This window comes from Typopeltis vanoorti, chromosome 17 (genome assembly GCF_054136105.1).
Source record: "Typopeltis vanoorti isolate ZY-2024b chromosome 17, IOZ_Tvanoo_1.0, whole genome shotgun sequence".
Lineage (NCBI taxonomy): Eukaryota > Metazoa > Arthropoda > Arachnida > Uropygi > Thelyphonidae > Typopeltis > Typopeltis vanoorti.
The window spans coordinates 100,564,908-100,579,390 of NC_143565.1; the positions used below are offsets into that span (position 1 = coordinate 100,564,908).

The following is a 14,483-nucleotide window of genomic DNA, read 5'->3' on the forward strand; positions in this document are numbered from 1 at the left end:
GTCTCTCCCCTTCTCTCAACAAACACACACACAGTTTTCTTTCAACAGTATGAAGTTGTGATTATGGGAAAAAAGAAGGGTGGAGGGTACAAACCAATAGTTCGAGATTGACAGCTTATATTGCCAAAGGCCTCGGCAATTGCTTTCTGAGCCAACTTTATTATGGCGAAAGTCTTTGTCGAACTCTTCTTTTCTTCCTCATTTGAGACGAACAAACTTTTATAGCTAACAAATGTAGTCTTACTGTCCAAAAAGATATGCAAGTAATTATTAGGAACTAATAAGCAATCTATAATACGTATATATGCATCATTTGGATTGTTTTGTTTTTTAAACTAACAGCGGTCACAACAGGTATGATGGGAAAGGCACCTTAACATGAAATTACTGCGTTTTAACCAGTTTTATATTAAAATCATAATTTTACTAATAAAATTGTTAATTATAATCCGTTTCTCTTTGTAGAGTTCCTTCCTGCTTGCTTAAAGGGGTAGAAGTTTGGTTTACTTTTAAACATATCTGGATTCAACGAAATTGTGGAGGAAAATTCCTTTTTTGTGAATGGTTTAAGCAATAAAATCTGACTTTCTTTCAGAAATTAGACTCGCTGTCTGATACAGCCAAGTAACTTGGTTTTGTTTAAACAAGATTAACCCGCTTTTCGCGATTATCCACCTAAAACGATACCCAGAATGGTCAGATAACCAAAGCATAACTACCATGTGTTACAGCAGGATTCGGCATTAGTTTTATGTTTATGAAAGTGAAATCAAACTGCGCTAAGGAAAACCAGTCCATAATTACAACCAGAGACCGACCAACTCAGTGCCTGTAAAATATCAGCGGGTGAATCTAATTTAATGACTACGTACCAATGTTGGCAAACCGATATGATTAACAAAATTCCCCAACTCATGTATCGCGGTTGGCCTTTGCATATCCATAGCTTAATTTCTCCCACGTCCTTTTTTATTTATTTTTATGTGTTAACTATCCTCCTCAAGTTTTTATTATTATTATCACTTCTGTTAGAGCTTGGTTCAGTCGAGTGCAACAGAATGTTGATCTTTATCCTATATAAAATCTCTAAACTAATGGGAGTCTCTGGAGCTCATTTGGTAACCATGATTTCCTTTGTTTGGAAATACCTAGATTCGAATCTCATCTAGGACACGAAGAACCTTTATCAGGACCTGTCAATTGAAAGACAGTTCTAGTCTCATGCGGAGATGGTAGGACTTTTCATCAGGCAAACCGTCCTTTGCTTCAGCTGTACTTGAAAATAACCCAGCTGAACTAGCGTATAACTGTAGTTAAGATTCCTCTCCTCTTATTAAATTCAGGGATTACAATTAACTGATGTTCTGATCCGCAATCTATTATTGGCCTGACGAGGCGCATGTGAAGATGTCTTCATTCATCCTGACGTGAAGCTCTTTTAATTAAACCGCCATTCATATGCACTTTACCAGTAGATTTACGGATATCGTTCCTGAACTTAATTCACCAACATATCCAAATATCACTTTCTGAAGCCTGTACATTCAACTTGATTCAATCTGTTGCTAGCATCTTACGAAATCACACTGGAGACGAAAAGGTCATGGATGTAATGTATTCATGTCGGAAAAGGCAAGCTCTAAGTCGGCGAAGGAAAATAAATCGAATCTTGTCCAGAATCTAGATATTATCAAAGGTAAGGGGGGTCGAGAGGGAGGTGACCAGATCTTTCTTAGGAGAAATAAGACTGGACTGTGTTTCGATAGCATTGATCACACCATTAGATAATGACAAGGATATCAGTATTTTTAACATTGGTTATGTAAGATTCTTAAATTTTAAATGTTTAATCACTACAAAGCCTGTTCACATGGTAGTTTGGTGGATGACTTTTATCTTTCTTGTTTTGGGATAGGTTGAATATAGATTTGCTTCCATAGTGAGCATTGAGCATAGGGTGAATGCCGGATGAGTGTGAAAGATTGTGAAGGCGATAAGGAATTGGTGTTAATTCTAAAAACGCATTATAAATGCAGTTGAGAGATTCTATCAGGACTTCTTTTGTTTTTCTGGAGAAATACCAGAGGGCATACAGTTCTTGGTATAATGGGAGGTGATTTCCTTGATTATCTAGGCTGGAGTTGGACGAGAGGAATGCTGCCAGTAAGTCCGCTTTATTTATTTAGTTATTTTTCTGGGGTAAGGGCGATGTTGTGATTATACGATTTGAATGTGAGAAAGGTAGAAGCATGGCAGAGTAGAAGCTTTGCTCAGTGGTATTGGTGAAGGACCAAAAGGTACGACTGGTGTTTGCCAGCATTCTGCACAGGGTATTTTGAAAGAAAAAAAAATTTTTTTTCCCCATCTGTTGCAAGCTCTAATGGTAAAACTTGCATTTGATATTTTAGGCTGAATTGATAAGCTTGTTGAAGCAAGGACAAGAGAGTGGTTGAAGGTTTTGAATAGAATGAATAATTTCAGCAAGAATTACTTTAGTTATTGGATCAGTGCAGGTGTATGAATCACAATAACGGAAATCATAATCACGAAAAGTGCTACTTGCTACCATTCTAGTGCTAAAGGCACGAAACAGTTTGGCTGATTAGAAAGATGCTCGGTGGAACCGAAATATTATGGCAGAAGGACAGCTGGCACCTTCAATGTGTTCAGAAGGAGAATTGCTTAAAAGAGGTGAAGGATAATATTTTCTGATATTTTTCTTTGTAGGTGACAGTTAATTTTCGGTTGATGGCTAAACAGCAAGTACTTCACGAACTCTTAAACAGCAATTATATATATTTATTTTCTCTGTGTCGTGACTTATATCACTAGAGGTTTTCTTCTTTTTATTTAAATGTTGCCACTCCACTCTCATTGAATGCAAACTCGGGATAATAGAAAAGACTACTTCTTTGTCTTTGCATTTAGCTTTAAAATAAGAAGCTGATATGCTGCTTCATAACTTTATGCACTGTGCATTACAACCACGACATTTCTTCAAACTTGAGTACATGAAGCACCATTGGTTCAAGTTAATAGATTAATGCTGCTTAATCAGTTAATCCAGTCACTGTTGAACTAAACGATGACAATACAATAAGCAAGACGACAGACAGAATTTGATGAATTGGAAGAGTCTAAATATCAATGGGTCTAAACAACACAATAGGATTCCTCCTGGGTCTTATAATATTTCTACCCCTGAATTTTCTTGCTCAAGCAACGTCTTAAATGACATTTTTAATGTTCAAAAGTCTGTGATTGTGACATAATATGCTACCATTAGACTAATCAGTTTCCTTAGAAATAAACCGGTTTTATGCAACATTTTAGAAAATAGCTTTAAATTTAATATTTAAAAAAATGAAAAAAGAAACAGATAATCAACTTTTCAAGTGTGACTGTCAGTTGTTAGCGAACATTATAGCAATTTCTATTCATTGCCGATTACATATATATAGCTAAACTTTGTCTTAAAAGTATTTCTAGTAAAGGTGGGAGCGTTAATATTTGTCTATCATCAACAGTTATCATCAGTTCATAATTGCCCGCATCATCAACAGCTAACAGTGAAAGTCAAGTAGAGCGTGAAAGCAATTAAGTAAAATCCAGCGGGAATTGCTTGCCACTGTAGGGAAGGGGATTTGCGTAATGAACGAATCTTTTATAATTTGCGGAGCTGTGCGAGTTTTAGCAGCCTTTTTCGTATTTTAATGGCGTGATCATTACCATCTTTGTTCGCTACTCAGAAGACTGTAATCTATCCCTTAGTTACAATCCGACACAAGAATTTCTACAGAGTATTAGAAGGTAATTTTTATGAGAAATAATTGGTATAACGCGCCTTTCTTGTTGCTACCGAGTTCATATATTTTGGCACGCGAAGACACACGGCCTGTTGCTTTCAGAAATTGCTAATAGCATCGATCTCTGAATTTATTTTCATGTACTGCGGATGGAAGTTTGACCAGATTCCTCCTCCCGAAGTTTCATCTTATTAAGGAAAATATATGTGGAATTTTCTTCCATAAAATATTTAAAGTTAAATCTGATTGCAAAATCTTAAGTTTTTGTTAAGAATTGCATTGAAAGAGAAGAAAACCGGAAACTAAAACATGATTACTTCGTTCTCCTTTTTTCGTCAAGGAAATGAAGATTGCATTAGTTTAATGCATGCATTAAAATTAGCTTTGAATGATGATTTTTCAGAATAATGACTAGTTTTGTCAATGTAAGACGTTATTCGAAGATCATTTGGGACAGTAATAATAATAGTTTATTAGCAAAAGCAGTCAATAAAGTCCAGTAATGTGCTTACAGTTACTCTCTGTTTAATCTCATTTCCCTCATATTTAATATTTCTTGAATACGACTGAATCGAATGGGCTACGGAGTGTGGTGATTTTCGAAACATCATCAAATGAAATTTGGACTAAAAGCATTTTCTCATCAAAAGTCATGTCTAGCGAAATTGATAGTAATCAATTTTGCTATACTATTTTATTATGTTTATGACATTAAATGGCTACCTGGATCGTATGTTTAAATAAAAAACAAACTCAGAATACTTTCAAATAAGTGGAAAATATTCGTTAACGTTTCCTTATTTAATGAAGCCAGTTATTACTAGCTTTACTAAATTTTTCCAGAGGAAATGTTTCTCTGAATTTAGCTTTTCGGAGTGGAGAAAGAAAGTCACCTGATATTCAGCGTAATACACACAACACGAAGGCTTCCTCATATGCCTTAAATTACCAATGCACTGAAGTGCTTAAGGCTGGCTTGGATACTATCTCCTGTTATTTTGAAATAAGATTACTGTCCCTATAAACATTTGAGACTACATCTTTTCTTTGAATAATTTCTTTTAGCAAGTTCTATTAATTAAAAATGAAATTGTATTGAAAACCGGAATGCAGATAACTTAATAAATACTATAATGACAGTCGCTTTTTTCTTTGATACAACGTGAATACTTTCTCTTTAAATTTGCATGAAAGTATTACTGCCATTATAGTATTAAGTTATTAAGATAAGGATGTACTTAGTCAAAAGTACATCCTTATTTTAATTATCAGGAACTAAGTTTCTTTCTTTTTCTGATTTTATTAGATATGCCTAACTTTCCTGTGCGTATGTCTGTAAGAATTATAAGGATGAAATTGGTGAATAATGATTTTCTATAAGAAATTTGCTCCGTATATATTTACGCGGGGCACATTTCCTTTAGCGCATATAGAAGGGCCACAGAACAGCTCTTCGATTAGAAAATACCTAAGTTCGATTCTCGTTATAACGAGAGGAATGCTTATATGGGCTCTTTCTGTTGAAGGTGAGTTAGCTGGTGTCATGGAAGTAGGAAGGGCACCCCTTCCGGAAAATCTCGTTTTTCTTCCAACAGTATAGATAAACAAATAAAACTATTTAGCTAGTAGTATATGGTATTATACTCGAAACCTCGCGAAACCAATGAAAATGTCCGAAAACTGATTGATTCAATAGACGGGAGAAAAAGGGAAAATATTCTGACGGTCATCAAAAGAAGACAGATGAAATGGTTCGGACATGTGGAGAGGGCTAATGGCATTCCAAAGCAAGCACTAGAAGGAATCGTTCCGGGACCAAGGGTTAGGGCCGACCTCGATTAAAATGGACTGATAACATCAAAAAATGGACAAATTCCTCCCTTTCTCAACTGACACCACGAACAAGAGCCCGAGATGACTGGAGGAGACTAACCAAGACTATCACCTAACGGTCCATTTAGGGTTACGGGAGAAGAAGAAGATATGGTACTATGTTGATGGTGGATCGTGTAGTGTAAATTGGCCTTCCTCTATCAGTCTTGGGCTCTGTGGATGTCATGTAATAATACTTTCATTTAGTTATAGCGTATTATCTGGCTGGATAAGAGAACAGAAGCGGGTTGAAAAAGATCGGTTGGTCTCTAAAGCAGGGTTTCAGGATTATTCAAGCCTTAATCTGTCCACTTTACTATGAATAAAGTGGACATATGAATGAAGAATGAACAATAAACAAAACAAAAAAAGGTTGAATGTTCATTTCTTCCAAGATAATTGAATGTTCTGTTTCCCAAATGTGTTTAGCTACTAATATGAAACATTCTCACTAGTTTTATCAGTCTTATTCTTTTTTTGTTGTTAATATTGTTTTCTCCCCTTTTAATTCGGTTTCAATTGGCCTATATACCTAAGCTTACTTGAGATGCTCAGTTGTAGTTTCATTTTTTTGCTAGATTGCAGGTTTCATCTTATTTTTGCTGTGAAATATTCCATCAGAAGCATATTTTCTTTTGATTCTAGTTCACTGGGATCAAAAATACTCAGTAAATCCATACCAAAAAGAGTTGATAGGAGTAACTTCATATTACGGTAGCAGTTTGCTACCAAAAAACATTTGTTTTAATAATGGGTAAATGAATTTATCATCATTATTAAACCATTTACTCATTATCATTATTATTAGTTATGATCATTAAAGAACATGTCGGATAATTTGTAAAAACTTTAAAGTCCAAAACAAAAGTGAAATAAACATGGAAGTTATCATTCCTATTGTTGATAATATTAGACTGACATTTTACTTATATTATTTGCAAAGCTGGTCGTTAACATCGTCACGATTAGCTTTTGTTGTTAGTTTTATCGGAACAATAAAAGGTAATAAACAGAAGAGTATGAGACTCGTGTTAAATTAAAAATTAAATTTAAAGCTTCATCCTCTGCATTAATTTGATAAACAGTCTCGCTAGTCTTTTATATCCAGTCTCTGTTTTAAATATGTATAACATTTGGAATGTCCCTTAAAGCAAATTCTGATAAGCATATCCTGCTATTCGATACATTTTCTTACTCTTTATTGTTCATTTTCAAGCCGCTCTAGTATTCTGCTGGTAATCATTAGAATATGAATGAAGAATTCATATTTCATTCCTAAGCTCTCCTTAACAGCACTTTAGATTGGATTTCTCTCTCTCTCTATATATATGTGTGTATATATATATATATATATATATATATATATATATATATACACACACACACACACACACACACACACACACCACACATATATGCACATACAGGAGCTCTTATTTACGATGGAGATAAAAAAAATAGAGAGAATCTTGGATAAATCTGATACTCATTAAACAAAGTTCCCTTTTTATTTCATAAAAAAGAGCCAATTACAGTGTTTGGAAACAAAACACTCATGAAGCAAACTTCAGTATCTCATTACTGTAAGCAATATTTTTAGATTTATTACTGCAAAAAAGTACAAATGCTAAAAAATCCACAATTATCCTAATATTGCGAGAATATTCGATTTGTATTTTTTTTTTCAATTTTTTTTTTAAATATCAACAAGCAACATAAAATATAGGTACTCATTATCTTTGAGATAAGAGGAAACTTCAGAGTAATTTAGTGGTTTGTAACTTTTTTTTTTCTATTTTTCATGCAATAATGAATCCTTAAAAATCTATGATTAATAACTTTATAATAGGCATTTAAAAGATTTTCAGCTATTAGAAAGGTGATGACTTTTTTTTTCGATACCTTTCTTTGTAATCGTGACTGACCAGAGGAAATTGAAACCTTTAGCACATAAGTACTATTTATGGAATAAGGGATCCAAGATCCTTGCTTTTGAGACCAAACATGATATTTTTAAGCCACTTGAAGGATAGCAGCCATACACTCCTCGATAAAAAAATAATAATAATTGAGCACCAAAAAACTTTCACAAACATCCATGCCACAATGGACCTGCAGTTCCGAGAGCGTAGGCACTTATCCACTCGGCCAACGACTAGCTAATTGAAACGGTAAAAGCTTGGGGAACATATCGGCTTTATACACGCATTTAGTGACGTTACTGTGAATTCTAATTTCACATACCACTTAAAAAAATAAAAACAGGATTCTGCAAACTCCTTTCATAAATCTGTCTTAGGCTATATGCAGATAACGTTCAGCTATAATTTTAACAGTTTGAATAACACAGGATATTATCTGTTCTGTAAATATTGGTTCCCTTGGCAATGTTTTAAAGTCTTCAGCCGTACAGCCTCTTGTATAGAACAATTCCCGCTGTCTGAACTGCACAAAAGCGAACGCGCAATTAATTTAATATCACTTAATGTCATTTGGTTGCAGAATTCCATTAGCTTACCGCGTGGATCGTTTAAGAGAACAATGAAAAATAATTTGCTAGCTGCCTCGGGAAATTAATCAGTTCTGTAAAGTTGGAATTGTTAATGAAATTGAGTTGCAGTTCTTTAGGAATCGTAAAATTTTAAAGATGAAAAAAAAAAAGTTCGATTTCAAACTTTGAATTATATAGACAGAGAGAATAAGGTGCACATTCAGCTTACTCAGAATTCCTGCTTACCTGATGAGTGGTCCCAGGAAGAGAAGGTGGAAGAAAATCCTTACGAGCCACTTGAGTGAGGAGCCTCGAGGTCGGTGACAGGTTTCCGATATCTTCTTTTCGCTCTCGTCATGCATATACCACCGCAGGCTAAAAGCGTTCACTGTAACGGCAGGGAGGGCTGTGAAAGCCACAGTTAGTCCAAACCACCAGAGCTGACCTTCGAGAAAGAGTAAATAGCAAACCACAATGTCAGTTCCAAAGTCTGTAATATAACTTAATATCGACACCATAGTGCAGAGTCCACTAAGGAGGGTGAACTGGTCTCCCTTTTCTACCCGTCGGGGGAACATAAATTCCGGATTGTTGTACACAGGGATGCCAGGACGGTGCATCCGGGAGTCTGGCATAATCGTGATGATCTGATTACCATCATAGTCGGCATCGTCTTGTAGAGAATATCTGGGTCGGTACTGAGAGGCGCGGGTTGGTTTTGGAGGGGTTCGGAAGAAGGAGAGCTCGTCCCTCAAGCCCGGCTCCTGTAACTCTACCTCGTTTACTACCACCATTGGATCTAAAGAGAAAGATGAAAAAAAAAAAAGGAATTTTAACATCGATACGCATAGTAAGCATAATTTAATTTTATCTGAAACAAACTTTATATGAAAACGGGGCCCTCTACCTAATGGTCCACTAGGGTTAAGATACGCATTATTATATGAAAGGCTGGCTGTATTCTGTGGAATTAGTCAGCTTTTCTGGCATTTTCTCCTCTGTTTTGTTTTACCATACCAGCTAAGTCTATCACTAGAAATTGATTTTAAGAATTTTTAAGGTGGAATTTAAGTGCTTGTAACAATCACTAGGCTAACAGCGCTTAGTTTAATCTTTAATGATATACACATCGATTTATCTTGCAAAAAAAAAAAAAGCTGCTCTTAAATTCTCCCTGCTGGTATTAAAGATCTCTAACTACTGTATTAACCATACGAGGGAGAAAACTCTCTCTCGCATAGCTACTCCAGCATGTGATCCAAATCAAGCAAACACAGCAGTAACGAAATATGATCTAATTAATATACACTATAGTTACTGGAAATTGTAGTATGTATATTTAAAATTGTCAATGCTTACTTACAGTTTATAGCGGCGCAAATACTTCAGTTGATTTCTGCCTGTTCACAGTAGTGCCTTTCTGAAAATCTGTTATTACCTACTGCAAAATCTGTGGGTTGCTGTTTCAAGATCTTTCGTTTAATAAAAGCCTCAAACAAATATCACTGTCGTTTTTATACAGAAAGCTGATTCAGCTGTGAGCTCTTTCAAATGTTTTTAAGCGCACACATACAGCGTACACATGCTACTGCGAATATACGAAGGAAGCATTGAGAGAGCTGCAGTTTTCAGTTTTCTCTCCCAGAAAGATGCAGCTGTTCTCTATGGAAAATCAATTTTTCCTCTCGCGAAGATTTTAAAATACTTGGAGGAGGAGGAGGAGAGATCTTCTATATCAACGTTTCGCTAAACGAAATCACAGTTTCTGAAAAACATAAGTATTAAATATACAGCGGTTTGGTTTAAAAGTTGGTTAAACTTCATCCCTTTCTTCCTAGGGGAAATTATTTCAAAACAAGAGTATACACACACACACACACACTTTATCCAAGTAATCAGTCCGCAAACCAAATAAAGCAGGTTAGCTCTCGTACACATTCATGCACAATTTCTTCAAAGCTGGGTTCTGATATCTAACACGAAACGCGAGAAGAGTTTCCATTCTGTACTTCGTGTTTCCTGCATGTTAACAGCTGGCGTAGTCCTAAAACGCATTGTCATAACAGTTGGCTGAGGTTGAACGTAGACTATGTAAAACATTGGCTTTCACTAAAAGCGAAACACAAAATACCATACTTGAGCAGAGGAAATGCAATTTCCTCGAGGGGGAAGATGCTGGTAAACTCGAAGTGCTAGGAGGTGGGAGTTCCATCTCGTTCGTTCGCTATGACGGGAACGCAGCAGCGGTTACTGATGTCTGCTAGAATGTGTACGCCTTTTCTTACTCTTCTCTGGCCGTAGCACTCTGTCGCTGTCGACGCTGTTAGAGAGAGAGAGACGAAATGCTGGCTGAGTTACCGAGAACAGGCGGCCATCAGACGGAAAGAAGAGCCCGCACTTCAACGAGTCGCGTTTCTTTTGCACTGTAGAGGTGACATTCTTCAGCGCAGCTGTGACATCGTGATTGAGTTTTCAAGCAGAGTTAATTGTGTCGGAGAAGGAAATTGAACGAACGTGGCAGGAGGGGAAGGAAAAAAAAACTAGAAAACTGGAGACAAGAAAATCGAAGATGGCTTTCTTCAATTCTTCCGTTTAACGCATTAATAAGTTTACACTACGAAATATATATTTGTTAAGTTTTTTTGTTTGTTTTTTTTGCGTAATATAGTGAACAATTGGCGAAGTCAACGATGTTCTTGCCCTTGTCAGTACATATTTCTTCTCCGTTTCTGTACATTATCAACTGGATTGCTCCCTACATATCACCTCTATAAGAAACCATTTTATTTCCGCTACCAAAATGCCTGTGAAACAGAGCGTAGTAATTGGATTTTTATTGTCACGTACAGCAGTGGAAACTAGTGAACAAACGCCATTTATATGTAATATCTTCTGGATGCTAGTGGGTGAAACCTAAGGATGGGATGCGGGTTAATAACCTGTCAGGATATGAAGTCTTTGAACGAGAATTCTACATTCTTAGCAGTGAATCGTGTGCTTCCTTGAAAGAAAAAGTGGTTATGGTGACATGAATTCTAAAACTCAGTTACGTTGACAAAGTTTTAAACTAGCCAACTGAAATTTGGCTTGGTTATGGTTATATAGTGACATGGAGCTATAGCTATTGGCTTTTCTTGGCATTACTCTACAATATTTTCCCAGTTCTATTTTTAGAAGGTATAACATAAAAAATACATTTTGCAGTTTCAAACCGCTATAAAATATGAAGTAAGACACAGTGGCGTCTTTTGATATATGGAAAACTATATCTCTGTTTTATTGGCATATGTTTTTGATTTCTAGAACTCGTGTTGAAATGTGTGTACATGTGAGAAACAGTATGTAGCATATTTCCAGTTTTTAAGGATTAAATTTGACAGGCGTTCAAAAAAAATCCATAACGACTTATTACAATGTGTTGTTTTCTTCCTTCTTTTAGTGGATAAAGTCTGTAAAACCTTTAGGAGATTGTTATATCACATCATTGCTTCTCATAATTCGACATCGTAAAGAACTATAAATACTTTGTATATGCCCAATTATTTCATGTTCCGATGCAATTATTCGAAATGGGAATCGTAACACATATATTGTCATTTGATCTCCATTGCTTTCATATTCATTGTCATCCCATTATATTTAAATGCAAACATTTGTACAGGTAATTTTAGTTCTCTAGTAAAGTATCGTGTTATTGCTCGCCATCAATATCATATAATTCTGTTTGCCTTCGCAGGGAAATGTTCCTTGCAGCACAAATGCAGCAGTACTATCTTATCTGATAAATTTGTATCCATATTATTCTACCAAGCAGGTCTTACTTGTCGCTGTAGTTGCTAACATAATAAACAATTATTCAATTGATAATGAGAGATACAAGAGCGTGTAGTCACAACAGCAAGTATAAACTATTACCGGAAAAGGTCCTGGGTATTATTGTAATAAAATCAATATTGGTTGCAATTAACCAACACTTGGGATTATTTGTATAGATAATATTTATTTTTCGTTTACTGTAAAAATGATATTTTGAATAGCAATTCCAATTATTACTACACAACTTACTATGGCACTTAAAAATACGGTATGATTAGTTTGCCATTCACGGAGGCCGCACAGCGAGACGGAATTTAATTCCAACTATTTGGATAGAAATGCTGCAATCGGACAAAATCAAATCGACCCATAAAATCGATAAAGTGAGCAATGGGCACGAGATCATGAGTCAGCCATTGAAACCACCGAGCCAGTCATAGATCTTGACTGAACTGTCACGTGACGTCTGCCGATTCAGTTCGATGCATTTTCTTTGCTTTTCTCCCCCCCTTCGAAGTTTGCGCTATTGACCATGAATATGGACTATTTTAAGGCCACAGGCTCCTGTGAACCACTTCATTTTTGTGATTTTTTTACGTTTAGTTTTAGAGAAAAGTAATAGTCTTAGCTAGTTATTAAATCTAAGCATGCGGTATATTTTATACCTTGTTTGTTCCTATTCTTAACTGTTGTTATAGAAAATAATTATAGTAAACAAATGATTAACTTTTGACACGTATTCAGAGAACCCAGTATGGTCTCATGAAAAATAATTTGGAGCCACTGCTGGAATTGAAACGAAGTGTATTAAACAAAGGACTAGTTTAACACGCTCAAATTCGGTTTGTATTTAGTAGCATGTAGTTATTCTGATAAATGACAGAAAATAGAGCAGGGGCGATCGAATTCTCTCTCTTTTGGATGCTTGGTTTCCTTTTACTCTACTTGACTCGTTTTTCTCGAATGCGATAAATATTTTTATTTTAAGAGCCAAAGAAAATAATCTGTCGTTTGAACATACCGAAGTGCACAACATCCACTTATGCACCGAGATTAATGCTTGGAATATTATGCCGCGCAGAGTAAACAGAAAGAAAGCCTCTTCATATAATGTAGCCTATTATATAGCAGCCAGCAACATTGAATGGGTCCCCTGTCTCTCATTCATGCGAAGGAAATTGCTTTTCATCTCTGGCATGTCGTTTTGTTACTAGTTCAGTCTTAAAACGTTCTATTTGCTTCGCTGTAAGCAGCTAAATTATTTCTAATGGAATTTCTTTGAGTATGAATGTAATATTTTTGTTACCATTAAAAACAAAACTTATCTAGTAACACAAAATCGATATTCTCAGAGACTTCAGTATATTATTTTTATGAACTGTGTAACAAAATATACGAAGTATGACAGTTTTTTTTTTTATTAGATTTACCACAGTACATGCAGTAGTAGATATCTGACGAAACTATTTTCAGTGTGTTGTGGCAATTCATCATTACGTATGGAATTTTGATTATTTGGAAAAGAATTTCGTTCTAATGAAAGATTTTTTTAAAAAAAAGGATAACGTTGAAATCTTAATTTTTTTTTGCTTTCGAGCAAAAAAAAAAAAACATTCAGCCATGCGTTATCATTTTTCTGTTTATTTCGACGATTTGATACAGTTTAGATAGAATATGGTTTTCTAAATATTAAATGATTAAATATTTAATCATTGAGCTCATTAACAAGTTTCTCTCACAAATTTGAATATAAGGTTCTTTAATTCAAATGTAATACGAGTTCATGCCTTCGTTCCTGTTCCTTTGTCATATGTTTTCTTTATCTCCATGATAACCTTCTCAGTTCCCAAAATGTTTATACATTTAGACATTTTAATAGCTAAGCTGTACTAAACAGAATTCTTTATGGTCATACCGGTAGCGATTTTTTTTTTTTTTCTATTGAACGGTTTTATGGACCTCTTTATGTATAGCCATTATATAAAATAACGCAAAAATATATGACCTGCGATTGGAAAGATTTAGGTTCGAATTCTGCTAACGATACTAAGAACTTTTCTTAGTTGTTGCCAGTGTAGCTATCGGCCGGTCTTATATTAAAGTAGAGCTTTGTCCCACTTCTCTCCTGTGCGATAAAGAACGCTTTTCTGAAAATCACAGGGTGTCATTTGTACGATACCTTTCCTTCTTGTAGATTTGAGATGTTCGAGAAAAATGTGGTCATGAACATATTAATTAGATACAGTAGTTTGTTCATTGCCTTGTATATTCTCGAACTTCTCATTATCTGATCTGATACTACCACCATCATTTCCACCATGCAATGATAGGCCTGAAGAGGCATGTTCGGCCTTCATAACAGCTTCTTCTCGCTTACTTTCCTCACAGTACGAAGTTGACTTTAAAAAATATTGCAGTTTCTCTTTGAATGTTAGAAAATGTGAAAAGTGTATGCATTCAGTCAATAATTGCTGTGTATGGTGTGCAAGTATGCATAC

General features: G+C 35.3%; 2 protein-coding genes across 11 annotated transcripts in view; one reads left to right on the plus strand and one right to left on the minus strand.

Moving 5' to 3' along the window:
* The window catches only part of Nin (blastoderm-specific gene 25D), a 511,736-nt gene that overhangs the window by 360,963 nt on the left and 136,290 nt on the right, over positions 1 to 14,483 (plus strand). The window lies entirely within an intron of this gene.
* LOC150097700 (XK-related protein 4-like) overlaps positions 1 to 14,483 on the minus strand; it is a 90,593-nt gene that overhangs the window by 14,308 nt on the left and 61,802 nt on the right. For all 4 annotated transcript variants that reach the window (XM_090406756.1, XM_090406758.1, XM_090406755.1 and 1 more), the window contains one exon: positions 8,416 to 8,968. In XM_090406756.1, the coding sequence (XP_090262882.1) occupies positions 8,416 to 8,968 (553 nt within the window). The remainder of the gene's footprint in view (positions 1 to 8,415; positions 8,969 to 14,483) is intronic.